General features: G+C 28.5%; 2 protein-coding genes across 2 annotated transcripts in view; one reads left to right on the top strand and one right to left on the bottom strand.

Annotated features, from left to right (window-relative positions):
• The window catches only part of LOC107884997 (cuticle protein 19), a 242,218-nt gene that overhangs the window by 27,850 nt on the left and 192,110 nt on the right, over positions 1–22,258 (bottom strand). The window lies entirely within an intron of this gene.
• cp22 (cuticular protein 22) lies at positions 3,720–4,843 on the top strand. Its single transcript, NM_001162117.1, is given in 2 exon segments — positions 3,720–3,806; positions 3,945–4,843. Coding segments are annotated over 2 exon segments (765 nt in total). The 5' UTR covers positions 3,720–3,794; the 3' UTR covers positions 4,698–4,843.

The raw sequence follows: 22,258 nt of genomic DNA, 5'->3' as shown, positions 1-22,258 counted from the left end.
TAGTGATATATGATAAAATTAAAAACAAAATAAATTAACTTAACTTACTTCTGAAATGAAAAATGAACTTGTTAATTTCACGTTAATTAAAAAAGAAATTTAGTAAGTTAACAGTTAAGTTAATGAAAAGCCAAAATTAACTAGTTAAGTTAAAAAGTTAATATAAAATTAACTTATTAACTTAAATTTAACTTTTTAACTCGTTAATGCCCAGCCTTGCATTCCACCATTAATGAATTCGTCATTTTCAAAATTTTCAAAATATATTTTAAACTAATTAAGCTAGTAATACCACGAACATAGTCATATAGTTTGACGGAACTTATAAGTAAATAACAATAATGCATGAATTCGTGATATAATATTAATAAGACGTGATGTTTTTAGTGAAATGAGTTCAACATCAACACATAAATATCTCATTAAAAACAATAATTACTAAAAGTCAAATTAATAAATTATAAAATATCCTTAGAATGAGCAAGAAATAGAGACTGACAAAGGTTTCCGCTCTACAGAATCGTTTTTCATACGGAATAATTTGTGAATGTATTCAAGTTTAACAGATCCATTAGAGCAACCTACTCAATGACAAGGTACTTTCCAAACCTACTATACTGCAGATTGACTTCCTGGTTTTTTAATTACAATATAGTTACGTTATAATAATGGATGTCAAAAAGTTCGGACTGGCTACATAGACTACACAACTCATTCACTTAGCTCGACACAGTACAAGCCATATATTATGTTACTGTGTTTTGAAAGATACACTTAAATTCAATTAAAATACTTTATTGACTGAAATTTAATTAATTACCACGTTGTTTGAAAACATAAAATCTTAATTCACTTAACTATATATTTTATTGAATTAATTTTCAAATACATGTCATCAAAAATATTATATCCTATAATAAAACTGAATCTAAATTAACCACCCCATTCGCTCTGCTATATAGTAGATTTCAAGTGCACCTCACCATACCCTAAGTCAATGAAAGAGTTAAATTTGATTTCAATGATAGTTCACTGCAAACAAAAAACGATTCCAAGTTGAAACAGAATATCAATCTTTATTTCTAACGATATTTTATGTTATATTTTTATATTTTTTTTAATGAAAATACAATACTTTTCTTTTTGTTTAAATCTAAAATATATGCTTAGTATAGCAATGTCAGTTACTATATGTAAAATTAAATAATAATTTTTGTTTTTTTTTACTTAAACTCCTTTCTATCAACACAAGTTTTTGCTTAATATAGATAGTAGATAGTAGGTAAGTATCAACTTATAATTGTTTAAGTATGTAATTATTTTGTATATATATAATCTATATATATAATATATTATATATATTTTGTATATATAATAATCAGCTAATGTAATGAGCTGATCCCGTGCACTTCATTGCTCGTTAAAATATGTACCAACTCTATATGATTCAAACTTTGTTCAATTCAATATTTAATATTCAGTGTATGGTGTTCAAAATTTATCTTAACTTTTCCATTGCTCGGAATAAAAATTCTGATTCGCAGCAGTATATTATCATTTATCAGGTAGGCAATCTACCTGTGGTAGATCGCGGACCCCGTTCTGTTTGTACGTAAGTGTATGATTTAACAAGTTTGTAATTTTTACTTAATTCCACTTACGTTAGATTAATATAATCAATTAATACAAAATTCTAACCTAACCTAACAGTACTAATACCAAATTAATAAAAAAAACCAAATTTAACCATTTTTAAATTAGCCTGTCGTCTTTCCAGAGGTCTAATCAACTCACAAACATTCATTTTTAGCAACACAGTTGTAGGCACTGTAATCAATTGACATATTGTAACAGAAAGCAGCTCGATTCAAACTTGCACCATTATTAGTCGAATGTCACGCTTCATGGGTCTGTCTTAACCGAATTCTTTCACGTTCATTGCGATCTTCAAGTTCTTGGGCAGTACGATTAGATTGATAATTAATTTGATTCGTTGCATTTCGGGTTCTTCAGCAATTTTTCCGCGTCCTTATAGGAGGCGTATTTAGTAAGTCACAAGCACGCAACACTTTTTAATTTTATAGAAAATTGTGGCTTTTAGATTTAGTAATATTATGGATGCACAGCAAAGAGACGTTTACATTTTACCATAGACCATAGACCATATACAACATACCATTGGTTTTGAGTAATTTTAAATAAGTGATTATTATTATTATAATTGCTATAGTTATTTGTTATGACATAAATATTATAATAAAATAATAATACTAATCAACAACATGCCCGATTAACCAATAGAAACCAATAATATATTATAATACACTGTTGCGCCACTGTTTCACTTTTCCAGTGGATTTTCCTAAATTTTTCTCTCCATAAGAACCACCCTCGTACTTCAAGGAATATTATGAAAAAAGAATTAGCGAAATCTGTTGAGCTACTCTCAAGATTTGCGCTTAGCAACACATACAGCGATTCATTTTTATATTATGGATATGTATAGTTGAAATAAATAAATAAATAAATAAAATATTTTATACCCAACATTTTAGTCATGTGAAAATAAATAATAAAAAAAAGATCAATCGTCTATAAAAGAGCACAAAAGGCACCAAAAAAATTATTGAAATTATATAATTTAAAAAAATTATTTATAATAATATGCAAACTTATTTGATGAAAAATGAAAGTCTCTGCAGTAATTTATTTTTGAATAAAACAATGAAACAAAATTGATTTTATCAAAAACTGGTTTGGTGTAAATATTCCCGTTTTTTGTATTTGTATTTTTCAGTTATTTTATTTTGAAAATTGCGGAGCATTTTTTATTTCTTACTCAAGCCCCCCTCCCCTTCCCGTACATCCAATCCAATCATAAAAGATAAACTTTAGAAGATGGGTCTCATTTGATCTAGATCAAAATCTACACTTAAAATTTAAGATTGAACTATTTGTACTGCTCCTAAAAGGTTACGACCACGGCAGACCTCAAAAAAATTATAAATTCAATAGTTATAAAAAAAATACAAGAAAAAAGTATAAAACTAAATATATAATAAAATCATTAAAAATAATAAAAATTAACAATAGTTGAAAATCCAAAGGAGAGGTTAAGGTAGGTATTGGAGATATTTATTTTACGTTATTTTTGAATACCTAATGTATAATTCTAATTCTAATTGGATTTTAAGCAGAATCATTTAAGCAGTATAATTTGAACAATTAAGTGTATAGCTGTGATACGTGAATACTACATTTATTTTACCTAAGCATAAATCTATTAAACAAATTATAATGTTAGCAGTCGATAAGAAATTGGCATTGGTCTGTTCAAATAAGAAGTAGGTAATTAACGAGATCATTTCAAAATTGTTGTAAAATAATTAGTTTGTGTGGTACTTTCCGAAATTATCATTTTAATTTTAGGTTTGAAAATAATTTATAAAAATATAAAATCCTTCAAAATCTCAATGATATGACATACAACGTTGTGTATTTATGTCAGACCAATTTATTGGAAAAGAATATTTAACGTAAATATGGTAACAAAATTAGTCTTAAATAAGACAAAATATGAGGGAATAATAATATACATTGTATGTAACCGGTTATAACATAATAATATAATGACATAAACTCACCGAATTAAGTTATTGGTAGGGATGCAATTACAACTTTCCGTCAACATAAATACGGAGAATTACAAGTGAGTTGCTATCAGTTTCAATCTACAGATCAAAGTGCAAACAACACAGTTAAAAAAAAATACAAAAAAACAATCAACAACAAAAATGGCCGTCAAGGTATTTAGAGTCAATTCAATATCGTTATAAGATTTGTCATCAAATGATAAAAAAACTATTTTACTAAATTGTCAATTCCAAACTTTTTGCTTGAAATTCGATTTTAAAAACTAACCACCTTTTTTTTTATATTTCCAGATGATCATTTTCGCAACCTGCGTGGCCGCCGCACTCGCCGACTACTCCGCCCCAGCTTACCCAGCACACCACGCTTACGCCGCTGAACACTCAGCCCCGACCCCATACAACTTCGAGTACAGCGTAAGCGACCCACACACTTATGACGTCAAGAGCCAATCCGAACACAGCGACGGACACGGAAACGTCAAGGGATCGTACAGCCTTTTGGAAGCCGACGGTTCCACCCGTGTCGTCGAATACACCGCCGATGACTACAGCGGATTCAACGCTGAAGTCAAGAAAATCGAAGGACATAGCAACGGATACAGCGCACCCGCTTACAAATCCGCCCCGGCCTATAAATCTGCACCTGCTGCATACGCTGGACACTCTTACGCCGCCCCGGCTGCATACGCTGGACACTCTTACGCCGCCCCGGCTGCATACGCTGGACACTCTTACGCCGCCCCAGCTGCATATGCTGGACACTCTTACGCTGCCCCAGCTCATTCTTATGCCGCCCCGGCTGCATACGCTGGACACTCCTACGCCGCTCCGGCTGCATACGCTGGACACTCTTACGCTGCCCCAGCTCACTCTTACGCTGCCCCAGCTCACTCTTACGCCGCCCCAGCTCACTCTTACGCCGCCCCAGCACACTCCTACGCCACCCCAGCTCACTCTTATGCCGCCCCAGCTCACTCTTACGCCGCCCCAGCTCACTCCTACGCCGCTCCAGCTTACAAGCCAGCTGCGTACAAGGCTTACTAATAATTTACTGTCAATAATTTTATTTTTTTTACATTGAGCTTTAACTTCTAACTGTGGAAATTAGCTCTTTTGTTGTACCATCCGAACATGATATTGTCTAATTTGTTTTATTGTTAAAATTATAATAAATTATATCAATACAACTGTAATAATGAGTCTTTTTTATTCCTATTCTTAACGATTAGTGATAATTAATATATTTAGGTAATTTAATGGGAACATTACCTACGTATTATACCTATATTATATTTTACAACACATTATTTATATATGAATAAAAAAAAAAGGTGGGTAAGTGGATGTCGCTCTGCTGTACAGTAGGTTACAAGTGGGGCACTGTATAATGGATAGTATTAAATTTGAATTCAATGATATAATATCACTGTATAAGAAAAATGATTCTGAGCGGAGACGGTTTGTCAGTCTAGATATTAGACATACATATTATAGGTATACTTATCTATAGTATTATTAATAATTTTCAAATTAATCATATCACAATATCCATCAGGTAACGCGTTATACATCAACAACAAACCGTGGTACTATCATAGATATATAATAGTATACTTTAGAAGTTTCAAGTACCCACAAATAATATTATACAATCACAACAAAATAACTAAAATAGTTATTCCAGGTTTTTTAATATGTAATTTCGTCCAAATTTGAACTTAAAATGACTATAAAAATAAACTGTGCTTATGTATTTCTTAGAATTTTTGGTAACAGAATTAAATATTTACATGGAATCTTGTTTTAAATTTTCAATCCTTAGATATAAAAGTTGAACATTTTATAAATTTTTAACTACAAAATAATTATTCAATTTTAAATTTGATAAATTTTGTCAACATTTTAACTTCAAATACTTATAAAAAAACAATTTGCCTATGTATTTGTAATATTTTTCAACTGCTATTGTAACAATGTATCAGAGTCCTGTATTCATTTTTTACACTTTTTGGCCCAATAGATAAAACTTTATTGATATTTATAGAAAAAAAAAACTAAAAAAATTGATAACTTACAATGTCCGTAAACAGCTCAAAAAGAGTCAAATTATTTTCAAAATTTTATCGTATATATAAAATGCTAATATAAACATTCAGTGAAATTTTCAAGTTTCTACAGTCATTTGTTTTTTAATTACAACAAAATAAGAAAATCGTTACGTAAGAAATCGAGTAAATACCAAATGTTGTAAAAATATGAATTTCAAACGCTCATAAAAATTTAATTTGAGTTTCTTATAGACATTTTTTTTTTTTGATAAAGTTAGATTATCCTATAAGGAATCTTGTATTACATTTTAAAATCTTAGATTTAAAAAGAAAAATTTTTACGAATTCTTAACTCAAAATAATTTGCTAATTTTCGTGATTTTTCCATATTTTTTCAATTTTTGAACTTTAAATGCTTATAAAAAAAAAACTGTGACGACTAAGGATTTTTAAGATTTTTCATCTGCCTTTGAAACAATATACTTGGAGCCTTCTATTAAATTTTCAAGCTTTTTTAATCAACAAATAACATTTTATTGATATTTTTAAAAAAAAAACTAAAAAAAAATGAAAACTGACCGTAAAGAGCTCAAAATAAGTCAAAATATTTTGAAAATGTTATGGTGTATAGAAAATGCTAATATAAACATTCAGTCAAAATTTTCATGTATCTACGGTCATTTTTTTTAAAGTTACACCAAAAACCAAATTCAATTTTGTGAAAAATCGATTTTGCGTAAAAATTCCCGTTTTTCCTTAATTTTTCTTTGGTTTTTCTTGGCGCTTTTGAAAATTACTGGGAATTTTAAATTTTGACCTCCCAATGCACCAACGATATTCACTTTCCAATCGAACAAGATACTGAAGTTGAAAATCGAAGCATTATTTCGACTACTTATCGTGTACACAGACACAAAAAAAAAAAAAAACACACATCATTGTAAAATCAATACATTCATCGTTCCACTCAGAATCTAAAATCATTTATTATTAATGAACGTATGGGCTCAAGGATGGTACATACTAACATACTATTTAAGTATACAATATATTACGATAATTTTAATATAATTTTAATATAATTACATCTTTATATTATACTTATTGAGTTGTATATAGTATTATGTAAGTACCTATATTATATTATGCATAGTTAATACAATTTTAAAAACATTAATTAAAATATTTAACAACTAAGAATACAAAAGAAAATATTAAATTACAATATGGGTATAGACATAAGGAAATGTATACATTATCACTTAACAGATTACCGGCATTTAATATCGAATAGATCAACGTTGTTTAATTTGTTACTTGCTCGGGAGATAAAATCTTTAGATTTGTTATAACCATATAAAGTTCAGTGTATTTTTATTGATAGTTTAGAAAAAGAACGAGACAAATATTAAGGACGTGTACCCTTATTAGTTTCAGTAACTCCAGACATGATACGATTTCATTTAAAAGTTTGACTTGAAACAAATGTTTGTAAATTAGATCCTATATTAAGTGATTCTAAATTAAGACTATCTTGAATATTTTCCGTGGTATAATCAAGGAATGGGTCATGCGTTTATAGTGTTTCGTTATCTTTTATGCAGGGTGTAAATGGTCTCTGGAGATGCTCAAGCTATTCAATAAGACTAGTTTAGTTTGCCAAGGGTTTCATAGAATTTAGCAATAATCAAGTATTAACCTGACAAGGCTAATTAGTCAAATATTAGTGAGACATAATAATTGAGACAGTACTCATATTTGAACTATTTTGTGTTCTTAACAAAAAGGCAAGATTTCTTAAGGTTTTTGAGCAAGATTGTTCAATGATATATGAGAGGACAACATAAGGTTAGACTGAAATATGACGCCAAGATCTCTAACATAGTTAACGTATTCTAGGTGAACATCAAGAATGAATTACTAACTCAGTTTTATTTTTTTTAATAGAACGATAATACAATATTTGAAGATTGAACGCATTTAGATGCGTTGAATTTGAATCTATTTTTATGACACCAATTTGATAAGACGTTAGAGTATAACATTTTGTCATAAAAAAAAAGTTGATGAGTACTGTAGAATTTAATACAAGATTTTATACTTATGATACAAATGGCAAACAATAAAGATAATTTTTTTGTATTTATATTAGTTATACTAGTGGATTAAAAGTTAATGCAAAAACAATTCATGTATATTGCATTACAGCTACGCTCATATACCATTTTATTAACCATATTAGGTTTTATTATTTTTTATGTCAAATGTATTCTTATACGTGTTTTCAATGCTGCGTTGTATTTCATTATTGACAAACAATGAAAACTTTTTTATTGACATTTTATAATTGATTTATAATAGGTAGTTCATCTAATATAATGTGTTGATACTCTTATACGATTGTACAAATAATATTATACGTAGGCATAATATTATACATTTATACCACATTGGGTAGTTTTGTTTGGCAGTTCCCATATTATGATTTGGTACGCATGATAATAATATTTTTGGTTGGCCCACATAATCTACAATCGTGTTACTGACGAATGGCACGTTTTAATTATCGCCACAAAATTCATATGTCGTATAGGTCACCAGATTTCTTTCATAGGTACAAGATCTCAATTCAAACTTATTAGACGTGTGTAATCGCGGTGTAACAATATTTTTCAAAACTAAAGTAAAGGTTCGAAATCAATTGTTTCATCTACTTGTCAACGTCCATCGCACTCCCAATATAGCATTATTACCATTGGAGAGTACACGGTGAATACTCATTAGGTCAAAACAATATTTATACAGAAATGTATATATATTGTCAAAATAATATTAATCATACAAGTATGTGGTAGGCAATGTTTTAAAATATTGTATTTGTTTTTAAATCAACGGTAAAAATCTACAGTTACCTGTTCCACCACACCACCACTACTCGATAACCAAACAATATTATAATCATGAAAATATGGGTGATGTGTAAATAGATCGTCCGAAGAAATTATATACGGATATATATTTATATTATCCACGTGACCACGTACAATGGATTGTACATTATCATTGGTTTTTTTGTTAAATATGATGTGTTGGTTGAGAATTGGGGAGGAGTCCAATAAAAATAATATTTATTGACTAATGAAGCAGTGAAAACATTTATGGAAAATCTGATGTGTACTCGTATTATTATTTACCACCAATTCATCCCTGCAGCGTGCGCCATTACCGGGGATATTATTCTGTCATTCACGCCCAATACTATGGTTTACGCGGTATTCCACGGGAAAATCTCCGCGCCACTCGCCAAGGTAAGAATATCCCGCGCGTCGGTTTTGCCTCTTACACCGCGGCCGCAGCGTGTTATTAGTTAACCTTAAACACGGTAACCTTGGCATTTTCCCGTCCGGTCCCGCGTTCTTGCCGTTGCTCTGCATACCGGACGTAAAAATAACAAGCGGGACCGCACCACCACGGCGGATACAATATTTGCGCATGCCGCCGCCGTGTGTCATAACAGGTGGACGGAGAAGGTGCGACCGAACACCACCTAAATTGTGGTTACGCATACCATGGTTATGCGCCATTACGCACGGCGGACCTCGATGCGGAACGGGTAACCGGACGGTAGCGTTTTACGGTGCCGCAGTGTTCTTTAAGGACGCAACCGCGGTGCACCGGATTGATAACGGCCGTGCTAAACACACCATACACCGTTTGGCCGGCAGCGACGTTTACGAGTTAATTATATTATATTATCATCATTAATTCTATGACACGTTTTTACCGCTTGTCAAAATCAAAGATATCAGTGTTAGAAAAATTACTCTCTATCGGCGTAATAATATTTATATACCTAGTATTATTATGACGTGTGTTTAATAGTATACGTATTGTAATTATTATATAATATAACAGCGAAACATTTTAAATTCATATTATATTCTACAGCACTTTTAATAAATGTTTGTGAGTGAACTAACCCAGAGAGTATACGATGGTGACACGGTGTACACGGGATGCATTTTTTGCCTAATTACAAACTAAATATTGAAGAATCTACCCTAAAATTGAAATACAATCTCTTCAAAATACCACTCAGACTGGATATTCCATCTTTACAGGTGCTACACGAAATACTTTGAGAACTTTTTCGACCTAAAAAGTGTTCGGGGAAAAAGATAATTATTCTGAAACAAGTATACATCATTGAAAATTCTTTCTTATTGCTTCCCTTGGAATCTAAAATTACGAACATTTCTCATAATAATTTAATTTAAATAAAATCAACCTTTATAATATAATATCTTCATATAAAAACATTTTATATTTTAATTTTTAAGCTTTTTCATAATTATATAATACCACGTTCGTACCCTTAATCCTTTTGAAATTATGAAATATTACTTACCTTAATTTTAAAGAGTGTGTTTATTTCATGTAAGTTCTTGTTGACGTAATCTGTAATTTTAAGAATATCAAGTATTAAAAATATATAATAGTTAACATTTATTGCACAATATGATGTAATACCAATGTTAGACATAATATAGATTTTGTAAAAGTATATATTTCATCATTAAACTATTTTAATTCATCACGAGGTTTACATTTCTATTTTTTTTTTTTTTATTTACTTTTGGGTTGGCAAATTTTTAATTTCTAATTTTTAAAATATTTATATATTTTCTTCATTGTATTTTAATCATCAACATTAATAAATAATGGAATATAAACTGATATTTTTTATTATGTTATATACGATTCTAAAATATAACTGGTTCATAAAAAAATATTTTGAAAAATACTTTTAAATATAATTAAAACAAAAAGAGTTAATTTGTGATAATCTTTCAATATAGATTTTTATTGGAGAAAAATATTGTCATATTATCGAATTGTTGTTTTACAATAATATTATAATTATGTATAAAATAAATAACTGCAATAGTTTGTACTTATAAATTTATTCAGTTATAGATATTCCAAATTGTTCAAAATGTATGTAGGTAGGTATATCATACTTATACAATTGTTTGCCGATGGCTATGAAACTATATTGTAATCTACTTATAATCATAGTAAATGTTTTCATTCTTTATCTAAAAAAATATATACATATATAGGTCAATGATTTCAAGTATAAATTTATTTATTTTTTAGCGATAAGTTATAATTAATAATGATATTATGTTTAAGGCCATATTAAATTGAATCTGCTTAAAATTAAACATAATAAAAAGAGGGTGTTTGTAGACAAATAATTATAGATATTTCTGTACCATATGATATAATAAGCAAGGTGATCCATTTAAGGTCTATAGTCATAACTTCGAAGTTTTAATTTGTTGAAATATTTTTTTTTTACATAATTATAAATCACAACATTAAAAAAAAACTATTTCTTACAAATTTTTATTGATATAATTGTACAAGTTTTTACTTTTTTGAATGACAAAATACATTTATAATTTCATATGCTGAATTAGAACAGTATTCAGAGTTTCTTTTATACATATAATACAAATTATACTAATTACATTATACAGTTTATACAAATCAAATGTTGAACTAAAGTAAATTCATTTAAAGTACTTAAAGTTTAGATGAACGGAGGAGAGTAACACAAGAGTACTTCGCTAAATATTGGTCATTATAGGTCATTAGTTATAAGTATTTAAATAATTGATGAGGGGATTCATTCATCAAGACTTTAAATACTTATAACATTAATGAACTACTCGTTCAAAGTTTGATTTTTATGTACCGAAGAAATATATTTAGTATAAAATTTAAAAAAAAGTTAAATTAGAGTTTAATGATCAATCATGAAGAATTTTACAAAAATTAAAAATTAAAACTTGCATAAATTTCAAATGCTCAAAGTTAGTCTAAATATGAATGATAATTTAAGTAGAGCTTTTCTAGTCTCTACAATTAATTCTCTTTGAATTACATAGAAAATCGTTGGCAACAACAATTTCAAAAGTATTTGTGGTTTTTTTTTTTTTTGAATTACAACAAAATATCAAAACAGATTACTGGGCGACTTACAATTATTTACTAAGTCAAAAACTGGTTTTGCGTAGAAATTCTAGTTTTTCACTTATTTTATTTCACTTTCATTCCAATTATAAATTTTAAAAAAACACAACACATCCTTGTAAAATAAATAGATTTACAACTCCGCTCAAAATCTAAAACTTATGAGTATGTTGTCAATTGAAAAGTAAAAACTTGAAGAATTGTAAATAATATAATTTTTTTTCAAAATTGTGGTTATTCAATGACATTAAATTATGTGAATAAAAGTTAAAACCCTTTTAATAATGAGAGTATACACTTAAATGGATTGCTTTGTATATTAATACTCATTATAATATTATGCCTGTTTTAAATTTATGAAAACAGTAAATAATTACTCTACAATAATTTTGTAGAAAATATGTTGGGTTTATATTTATTTGGATTTCTGCAGTTTTTAATTTTTAAGTGTAAAATATTCTTTTATTTTTTTAACGTTTCTTTGCGTACTCAAATTGTAACACCTATGTTTCCAATAAATAATAATAGTTTATACGTATAAATAAATAAAAATGGGTGCACAAAACTTGGGCTGTTAATAAAATTATGTTATATTCGTGTAGGTACATTTTATTATAATACATATAATTATGTATTATAATACAATTATTTACATATATTTTAGAAAACGAATACAAATATTATAATATTATACAGTAAGATTATCATTAATTCAAATGGTTGAAAAAAATTAATATAAATCATAATATGAGAACCGCTATACGCAGTGGGTAGGTAACGAAAAAGAGCTAACAGTATCCGTATCATTTATGCAATTGTTACAAGCGTAGGGACAGTAGGTATAACCGCGGTTTTAGCGCTAGCATATTATTATGTTATTCATAATATAATTACGATATTAAAACAAGATCGCCCATTCGTGCAAACATGCAGTAATCGCATACATAATAAAGAGTATTACAATTTTGCAGCCCAGGCTCATGAAATAATAAATCTAGAGAAAGTTAAATGCATTTTAGTTTTCTGTCCGTAAAAACCGCACACAACGCAAAAGCCCATTTGCCCGAGCAAAATTAATTTTCTGTACCATCTACCAAGTTTATAATATGCTATTATTATTAATATTATTATTATTATACGTTCGTTATTGCAGATTCCTATAATGTTGGACGGACGCTGTACCCGTTTCGAAACATTAGACTTGACTCTATATAAAATCTATTTATCTCCATTATTCGAATCTCGCGTTTCTGAAATATCAATTTAACTTATCGAAACTTTAACGTCAATATTATGTAATATCATAATATTAATATAATATGTTCGTTAGATAAACGCATGGCCGAACAATGTCTTAACGTCAGTAAACGTGTAGATACTATATAGACACTCATACAATAAAAATGACTACACGCAGAGAATGAGATCCGAATCGCTGTAGAAACGTAAAGACGTTATTGGCGCAACGATTTTGAAAACAATAACATACATGTGTGTTATAATGTATTAATTAAAATGATAGTTAAATGTTTACATAACTACGTGTCACACGCCGACAGCGCACAATAGTCAATAACTATTTAACAATGCACACATAATATCCCGTTACCTACTGCTATGATATATTTGTAAAAAATGATATGGATCGCGAGACAAGAATCTGATAGTCGAATATTATATTGTTATTTTTTTTAAACGTTGTTTGGTGGATAATTCCATTAAAAATATAAATATAGCACCGTGTACACGTATGCAAATAAACCCAATCGACTCACCTTATAATACAACACACACACACACACACACGTGGATTAATTGCTGTACTTTATTTTTAACAGATTAAATTTCAAACATAGGTAATGCGTTTAAACATTTCCGCTACCGGAATCTTTTAAAATATGTAGGTTTATATTGAAAACATTTTTTTACAAAACTGATTTTAAAAAACAAACTTTAAAAAAAATTTGATATTAATTCTATTTCAATTTTAGTACATTTTTCATCGTACGTTATTTTACCAAAATCATGTGTCTCCGTGGTGTATTTAAATCTGATTTTTAATTAATTTAAATTATTTTGGAGTTAATACTGCGACTAAAAAATATGTGAAACGTTAATATACGTAGTGGGGTTTAGACTGAGTCATTCGGAAACGTTATAGGTAGAGGTATCATAGGTAACTATATTATAATCGATGTAATAGATATATGTAAACATGATGAATACATAGAAATGTACTGACAGTGAAAGTGAGCTGTCATCTCCGGAATCTAATCATGTTATTTTGCCCAGGAAATGAGTTTAAAAAAGGCGACGGCGCAGGATCGGGCTAAATATTATGCCAAGAAAAATTCAATTTCACGTTAGTTCTCCCTCGGTGTATTGTTGACTTCAGAACGAATCGCGTACTGATGGATTTAGTCCTATTATTTACATTGTGAAAAATGCTATGGGTTACACACGCATGTTTTATATATATAATATAGGTATGACACTCAAATAAGTATAAATATGCCACGAAATTTATCACTCTCCGTACAAGAATGTTTATGGTTTACATTTTTCTCTCACAATAGCGATCTGACTTATATATATATGTATATAAATATATTATTATTTTTTAATAACCAACACCATCTTAAGATAATTACTTTTTTTCGCATCATAAGTAGTGGGTAGACGATTTCGTAATTTTACCAGTGGACTTGTTTCTAAGACAAAACAGTAAAATATAATTACAATTTTCGTGGTCTGTAAGTGTTGAAAATACACCTAGAGTATGAACATAATAATGAAAAATATTTTGTGAAAACAGTCGAGTTAGTTATTAATGCATTTATGAAGCATTTAATTCTATCTTGTTAATACTCGTTCAGAAGTCAGCACAGAATAGATAACTACGTTTTTTAATTGTAATGTTCAACAGACTCATAACTCGTTAAAAACTAAAATACCCTTAATACGGGTATGACATAAAAATATCGTAACAAATAATATGAAATATAAACACAGATAATTTTCTCATCATTATGTTTTTAAGAAATTCATCCCCTCGAATATTTAAGGCAACAACACGAAATTGGTTCAGCCAAATGTAAAAGTCGTATGTTTGTAAGACCAAGATAACCCAATAATAATATGGGGGTCTTCTTAAGATACGATAAACTGACAAAGTGAAACAAAACTTTACAAGATATCTGACTGTACGTTATTACCTTTTGCAGTCCATTGGGCTTATCGTAAATTTGAAACTGTTGACATTTTTATAGGTATACGGAGGTACTAAAAATTACATACATTGAATAATAAATGGGTGTCGATCAACGTGTTGCCGAACAACGTGCCATATCGTGACAAGTCGTCGTGATATGGGTAAAAGTAGACACACTGTCGCACGTGACACCTGAGAAGGTTGTTTAAGTGACCTGGTGGATCTTCTAATCACAAGCTTTTTGTTGAAATTCAGCTGTGCGAACTAATTATGTTATTAAATCTCGCGAGCACAGTAAACCGAATACAACAATATAAATACCTTGTAACTTCTCTTAATGCAAAATAATGTCATTTGTGTTGTCGAGCGAAATTTCTAGCTTCATAATAATATAATATTGTGGCGTACAGAGACAATGAAATAATATTATATTATAACTTCAACAGTATTACATTATTCAATACACAATATTAGTATGTATTGAGATTCAGAGAAACAAAAAAGTAATCTATTTTAATATGTAAATTAATTATTATAACAAGTTACGACCGATTATCTATGTTTTACACGCCAATATTAAATTATATATTTTATCAATAACAATTAGTATTATACTATAAATCATTACTTCCAACCCCTTCCTTGTAATTATCGTGTTAAGCTCGTAAATACAAACAGTTCACAAAATGCTATATACACACTAGAAAATATTGAATCTCAAGTCCCTGTAATCATATATAGATTTTGTTTCAATTACAAACAAAATTTGCAAATAATAAATTATTTATCAGCATTTTACAGTAAATTATACTACAATTTCAAATTATTCGTGATAAAGTTTAAAACTTTTCAAAACTTTATCAAAACTCTAATAAGTATATATTCTGAAAATAAAACATTATTCTGGAACCTAATAGATTCCACGCAATGTTGAAAATAACATAATATATTTTAAATATTTTTTTGTGGATAAAACATCAGACCTACCTATCGATAAATAATTACATTATTAGAAAAAATATATTTCGTTTTTCATTTATCTATAAATAATTATGTTTTTTTTATAGTACTATGAACTTACAAATCTTTTTTTAATTAGGTACCTACTCCGCATTCACAGGCCAAATCGTTTATCAAACCCAAAGAGTTCTTGCTTGCCGGTTTAAATGTCGAGTAAATGTATTTGAAAAAATATCTAATACATCTTATAAATTATTATTACCTATCTTTTTTTCATTCTTTCCATCATCAATCTTTTACTACGTAACACACTAAACCCTTCCCCTCATTGTCTGCGTTTGATTTAAATACATTTTTAAGCAATCTAGATGATTGGTATAGATAGCACAAAACCTATATCTCTACATCAGTTGGCACATGTTCATCTCTCTACTGGTCACATCGGGCTGTGAAGTGCGTTGTAAAAAAAATTCATACACAATATAATTTAATCATAGTTATCATTGTAGTTTAATAACATGAATGTGTTTTGTGATTGTGCACTTGTAATAAAAAATAAGATTTAAAAACTGTAATGTTATGACATTTCAAAATTATTTTTATTCTGACAACAATATTTTAGTTTTCTAAAATTTAGTGTAGCTTATCGCTAAAAAAATAGATATTAAATATCCAAAAAGATATTTAAGGTGTTTAGTATGATTTATTTGAACAGATAATAATTTATTATGAATTTTTATTTTAATAGCGTTAAAGATGCGCGACTGTGTTGATACACGGTAACACCTACAATCTCGTGAAAACGAATGTTATTCCTTCCATGGAATAAATATGCCCCTAACACATAATATTATATTGTAATGAATATTTTTCAAATCCAATATACTTTTTTAAACTGTTGTATAATATTTATTTTCATGGATACTATAACTAAGAAAATTTTTTTAAATTAACGTTAATTACTTGAAACATATTTTAAATTATTTTAATTAATATTTGAAACACATTTAAATCTAAAATAAAAAATATTTGATGTTCATATAGTATCCATTTGTTAGATACTATTAATTGTTTGATAATTATTTCAAATTATTATAACATTATATTTATCAAAATATGCTGGTGCTAAAAATTATCATGCATTATTATTACCTAATATATGGATAGTTGGTAAATTATAACTAACAAAATAATTGAAAATTTTAAAATAAGTACTCAATATTTATAATAATTTATACAAATAACATTGGTGAGTTATAAAAACACAACGAATAATAGCTGAGATCCCGTCGATAAGAATTAGAGTATTAGGCTGATAACTTATTAAGAATATAAGTATGATACCATAAGATTTTAACTATTAAATGTTTTCCATTACGAAGATAATTCCTGAATTACATCAACCCATAATTATATAGTTGATAAATCATACATTATCAATGTTCGGTATTTGCAGTCACTAATCAAGAGTAATCATCTATACCGAGATAAAAATATATATAAATAAATATTTTTCATAGTTTCATTAAAAAAATATCACAAATTATGAGATTATTTTCAATTATTTTAATTCAGAACCAGTCCATCTTTAGTCATTTTTATAATATATTATAATTTAATTAATAATGTAATGTCATTAATATCAACTAAACATATTATTATTTTCATACACTACGAATTGTCCAAATAGCGTGAATATTCGACGGTTGGAAAAAAGAAACGCCATATATAAAATCTATTATTTTATCCTCCTCGACGAACCTCGCAGGCAACACAACACACACGCGCATAATAATAATAATATTATTATACAACTTATATTGCTCGGCCGGCGTACCACATAATAATAATATTATTATTACGTTGTATACCTCACAGTCTCTCTGAAAGCGTTTCGGCGTAATATTTAAGCTTTATTCGTAAAAGGATGTAATATATTAGGTATATTAGGTATATTCCTCGTATAAATAAACATGTACGCGGCCGCGGGTTGAACATCGTATCCTTTTCCGTATCAGCTGATGTCGGCCTCATGTTTGGCCCGCCTCCGCGATTTCCGGTCGTCCCGGTGGCACTGTGCAGACTACTATACAATGATTATACCAATAATAATAATTATTATATTATTATATAATAATTATATAAATATTATTATTATTCGGTGTCGTACTGTCGTAATAAAACTGTAACCACCCCACAAGGGTTTCTTCCGGTCCGTCGTCGTAATATCATATCATTTCGATCGAAACCGTCCCGTCACACCCCATCTGCACTTTACGTGATTTATTATATTATAATACATTGTACGGAGTTGGATTGTGCGTCTGATTATCAGACAATGTACCTACAATATAGGTACAATAGTATAATATTAATATGTCGACACGCCCGCAAAAAACTGCATAATTATACTATCGTCCAGCCGATAGCACCGCCACGATCGCGGTTCGCGGTTTTAAATAGGATATATGGGTAGGTACTAGGTACTTACAGCGGGTCGGATATTGATATTAAAGACAATGACTATAGACATTTAATGAATCAATTATTATTGTAGTGAGCTAAGTTTTAAAGACCACCTTAAACATGATTTAATGGCTCGCGATTGGTCTATACGGTTTTATAGCGAACCATTAAAAATAAATAATCGATTTTTTTATGCAACCCTACATTATAAGTGTATTTTACTTTCTCCGTTACTATACATTATTATAATATTATTTTGAACCGTCACCACGATACTACAACTGCTATCGTTCGTCAATCATCGGTTATCATATTTTTACGATCCGTGTATTATTATAAAATCGTTACTTTGTAATGATGACCGGCGTGACAGACATCGTCTTCGAGACGAAGGTCACGGACGCGTGGCGAATGCTGCGGTGGTTACTTGAGCATAGGTAGTGGTATATATGTTTGGTTTGGTTATACACGAACTCGAGTTTTGCACACCGGATACCATGAAGTGAATATATTCGAGTTTGTCCGGAATTCGATTGCAAATTGTAGGTTCTACATAGACGTCTTACCTGTAGACTTCGCCGGCTGTACGGGATAATGCGTTTCATAATAATAAAATGTTATTATTATTTAAACGGTATTAAAAAAAAAATAGATTGTCTTCATCAATATGGGCACCACCACGACCGTATATTGCGCGTTAGTAAGCAGCTTAGTACCTAACCTACCTATGTTTTATTTATGAAATCGTGTAATAGAAAACACAGTAGGTTTATCATAATAATAATAATAATGATAATATGTAATAGGTATGTAATATGTAATAATATATTCATTCATACAGAGTCGTATTTTAATTTCGTCCACGTTAATATTCACTTATTCGAACCCCACAACGCATATTTACAATTACGTAAAACTATTTCAATCGTACTAGAAAAACAATTATTTATTTCAACAATACATAATCGTTAGTTTATTGACCTCAACGTAAATATATAATTTAACTTAATTTATGTGCATTTATTGAAATTATAAGCACGACCTACTTATAATCGAAGATCATACTTAACCGTGCGCATGAAATATAAATATTTATATGAATTCTTATATTGAGAGGTGAACCGTGGTTAATACCATCCTTCGAAAATTAAATTTTCCCCTAAATTAAATTTGACTTTAACGAAATCGGAATACCTTAATTTAATTTGATGGAAGTGTCGTCATACTTTTTCAATCAAATAATTTTGCATTTATTACATTCAAACTAATTTATTGTTTTTAATATATTATTTTATCTTGATAATATTTATGTTTTATTATTGATAATAAATAATTATACACACTTTATACCTTTATTAAAATTTAAATCTATAGTTATAAAATTATAAAATTAACTATAATTGTATTGCTTATCCACTATCGAGTATACGATGATAATAGAAAATAATTACTTCATCATTAGAAATTGAATTGTTTTGCATATTGGATACCAACAATAATTTATAATGCCATAGATTGATAGAAATCTGACAATATTATGAAACTAAATTTCTCAACATCTTTAAATTTACAATCACTGCGAGGCACCTATGAATGTACCAATATAGGTACTCGAGCGGGTGTATGTGCGAGACGAATGTTTGATAGTTGGTAGGTTCATAACTGATGAGATAAAGTATATTATAATATTATTTCCAAATTATATTATTTTCTATTATTTATATATTTTAACATTTAATTATTATAAGCTATACAAACTAAATAACATTTTGTCTACAATTGAATCAATATTTTGTTGAACATGGGTAACATTTCAAAGTGCATTTTATTAAGAGGCTGTCAGCGCACTATTTATTTTCTCTCTCTGGCTCACACCCAACATAGACAAAATGCATTTACGCAAAATCATTTTTTTTTATGTGTTTAAGTAATCTTAGAGTAAAGTCACCCATGAAAAAAAAGATAGAGAATAATACTTTTGAGGGAATGACATATCGATTTGTCTAAATATTGTTTCAAAACAATTTAAACATAATTTAAATTTACAACATTTTTTTATTTATTTTGAAAGTCGAATACAAAGTCAAATAATAATAAAATATAAAATCGATATGTCATTCCCTCAAAATATTATTCTCTATCTTTTTTGTAATATGTGACTTTACTCTAATATTACTTAGGGCCAGTTGTACAGTCTGTGATTAAACTCCGATTACGCTTAATCAGCTGATAACAGATATTTAACCGGCCAAATTCGGCCAGTTAAACTGTGATTAACTTAAATCACAGACTGTACAACTGGCCCTTAAACGCATAGCAAAAATGATTTTGCGTAAATGCGTTTTATCTATGTTACACGTGGGCCAGAGAGAGAAAACGAATAGTGCGCTGACATCCCCTTAAATTGTATTAATATTTTAAATTTATAATATTATACTATTTTAGAAATTTAAATTTAACTTAATATCAATACACGAACATAATGGACTGTATTAGGGAATGCGGTAATTTATTTGCATTTGTTATAAAAATGCATAATTTATTTAAATTACTTTATAGTTATTCAATAAAAATTGAAATACCTCCATTAAAAAATAAAAATACATGACTAAGGTTTGATAGGATTGTTAAATTTGTAATAGACAGACATTGGTATTGTATTTATTTTACAGATATAATTTGTTTGATAAATGATCAGATGCATAATATGTAATAAAGATACTTAAGTCTAACACTCTGTCACAATGTTCAAGTCACACTATAGAATAATTATATAACTGATGCTAAATATAATTTATTATGTATTACGTGTTAAAAAATCAAATAAATATGGAGCAAGGTCAAAGCCTGACAATTGTTTTAAAATAATTGTATCCTTGAAATGTACACACAACTATAATTTAATCGTTAGCTATAAACTATCATCGATCTTAAATGTTTAATAAAATACGATTGTCATGATATTCAGGAACTCAATCAGAGACAGAGACACTAAGTAATTTAGTAGTACTTATGAGTACTACGATATAAGAAGTGCATAGGTTAGAATAATGCCACACACGTTTTTTCAAGTTTGAAAGTAAAAGTCCCCCACCACAAATAGTGTTATGTCATAATGTTTGATTGAATATATTTTGTAATTAAGAAATATTAATTCTATTCGAACTACATTTCGTCGTCTCAGAATGAAAAGGTTCTAACGTAATTTTTGTAATTGTTCAGGAGAACGTTTTTAAGTTAGCCCATACCTATCATTCACGTATGAATTAGAACCTTTTCATTCTCTGTATCTCATTGAATAATCAACGGATCTATACGATTTCAGGATTGAATTATACAACAAAAAATATTTAATAATAATATGCAAAAAAACAATTTTTCAAAAAAATTGATTTAGAACCTTTTCATTCTTAGACGACGATTTTCCGAAATAAATCCTCCATAATAATAATAAAAGTATTTTAACTTTGCTAAATTAACATTAATGTCATATTATATTCATTTTTGTGTTAGTTATAACAAAAAAACTTTAAAAAGGTTTATTAATATAAAATTAATTAATTGTAGAATTATTGGATTGTTGTTTTATGACTATGCGTCAGCCTGCTAGGCAGGTAGTATGTAGGTATGTACTATGTAGTATGTACTATGTAGTATGTACTATGTAACAATTATTTTTTTTAAATGTTTAAATGGAAATTGTACATTAGTTTACAGTGTTCGTAGTACACTATAATGATAATTGTATGTTATAAATAATAGCATACTATATTTTTGATAAGTCAATAAACAATTGCCTTTGGCGGTTATTACTGTTTCATAGGTATCTTTAAACAAACAATAAGATTATAATTTATAATAATTATAGTATGATTAGT

Source organism: Acyrthosiphon pisum, chromosome A1, assembly GCF_005508785.2.
Source record: "Acyrthosiphon pisum isolate AL4f chromosome A1, pea_aphid_22Mar2018_4r6ur, whole genome shotgun sequence".
In the NCBI taxonomy this organism is placed as follows: Eukaryota; Metazoa; Arthropoda; class Insecta; order Hemiptera; family Aphididae; genus Acyrthosiphon; species Acyrthosiphon pisum.
This window is presented reverse-complemented; position numbering and strand designations above follow the sequence as displayed.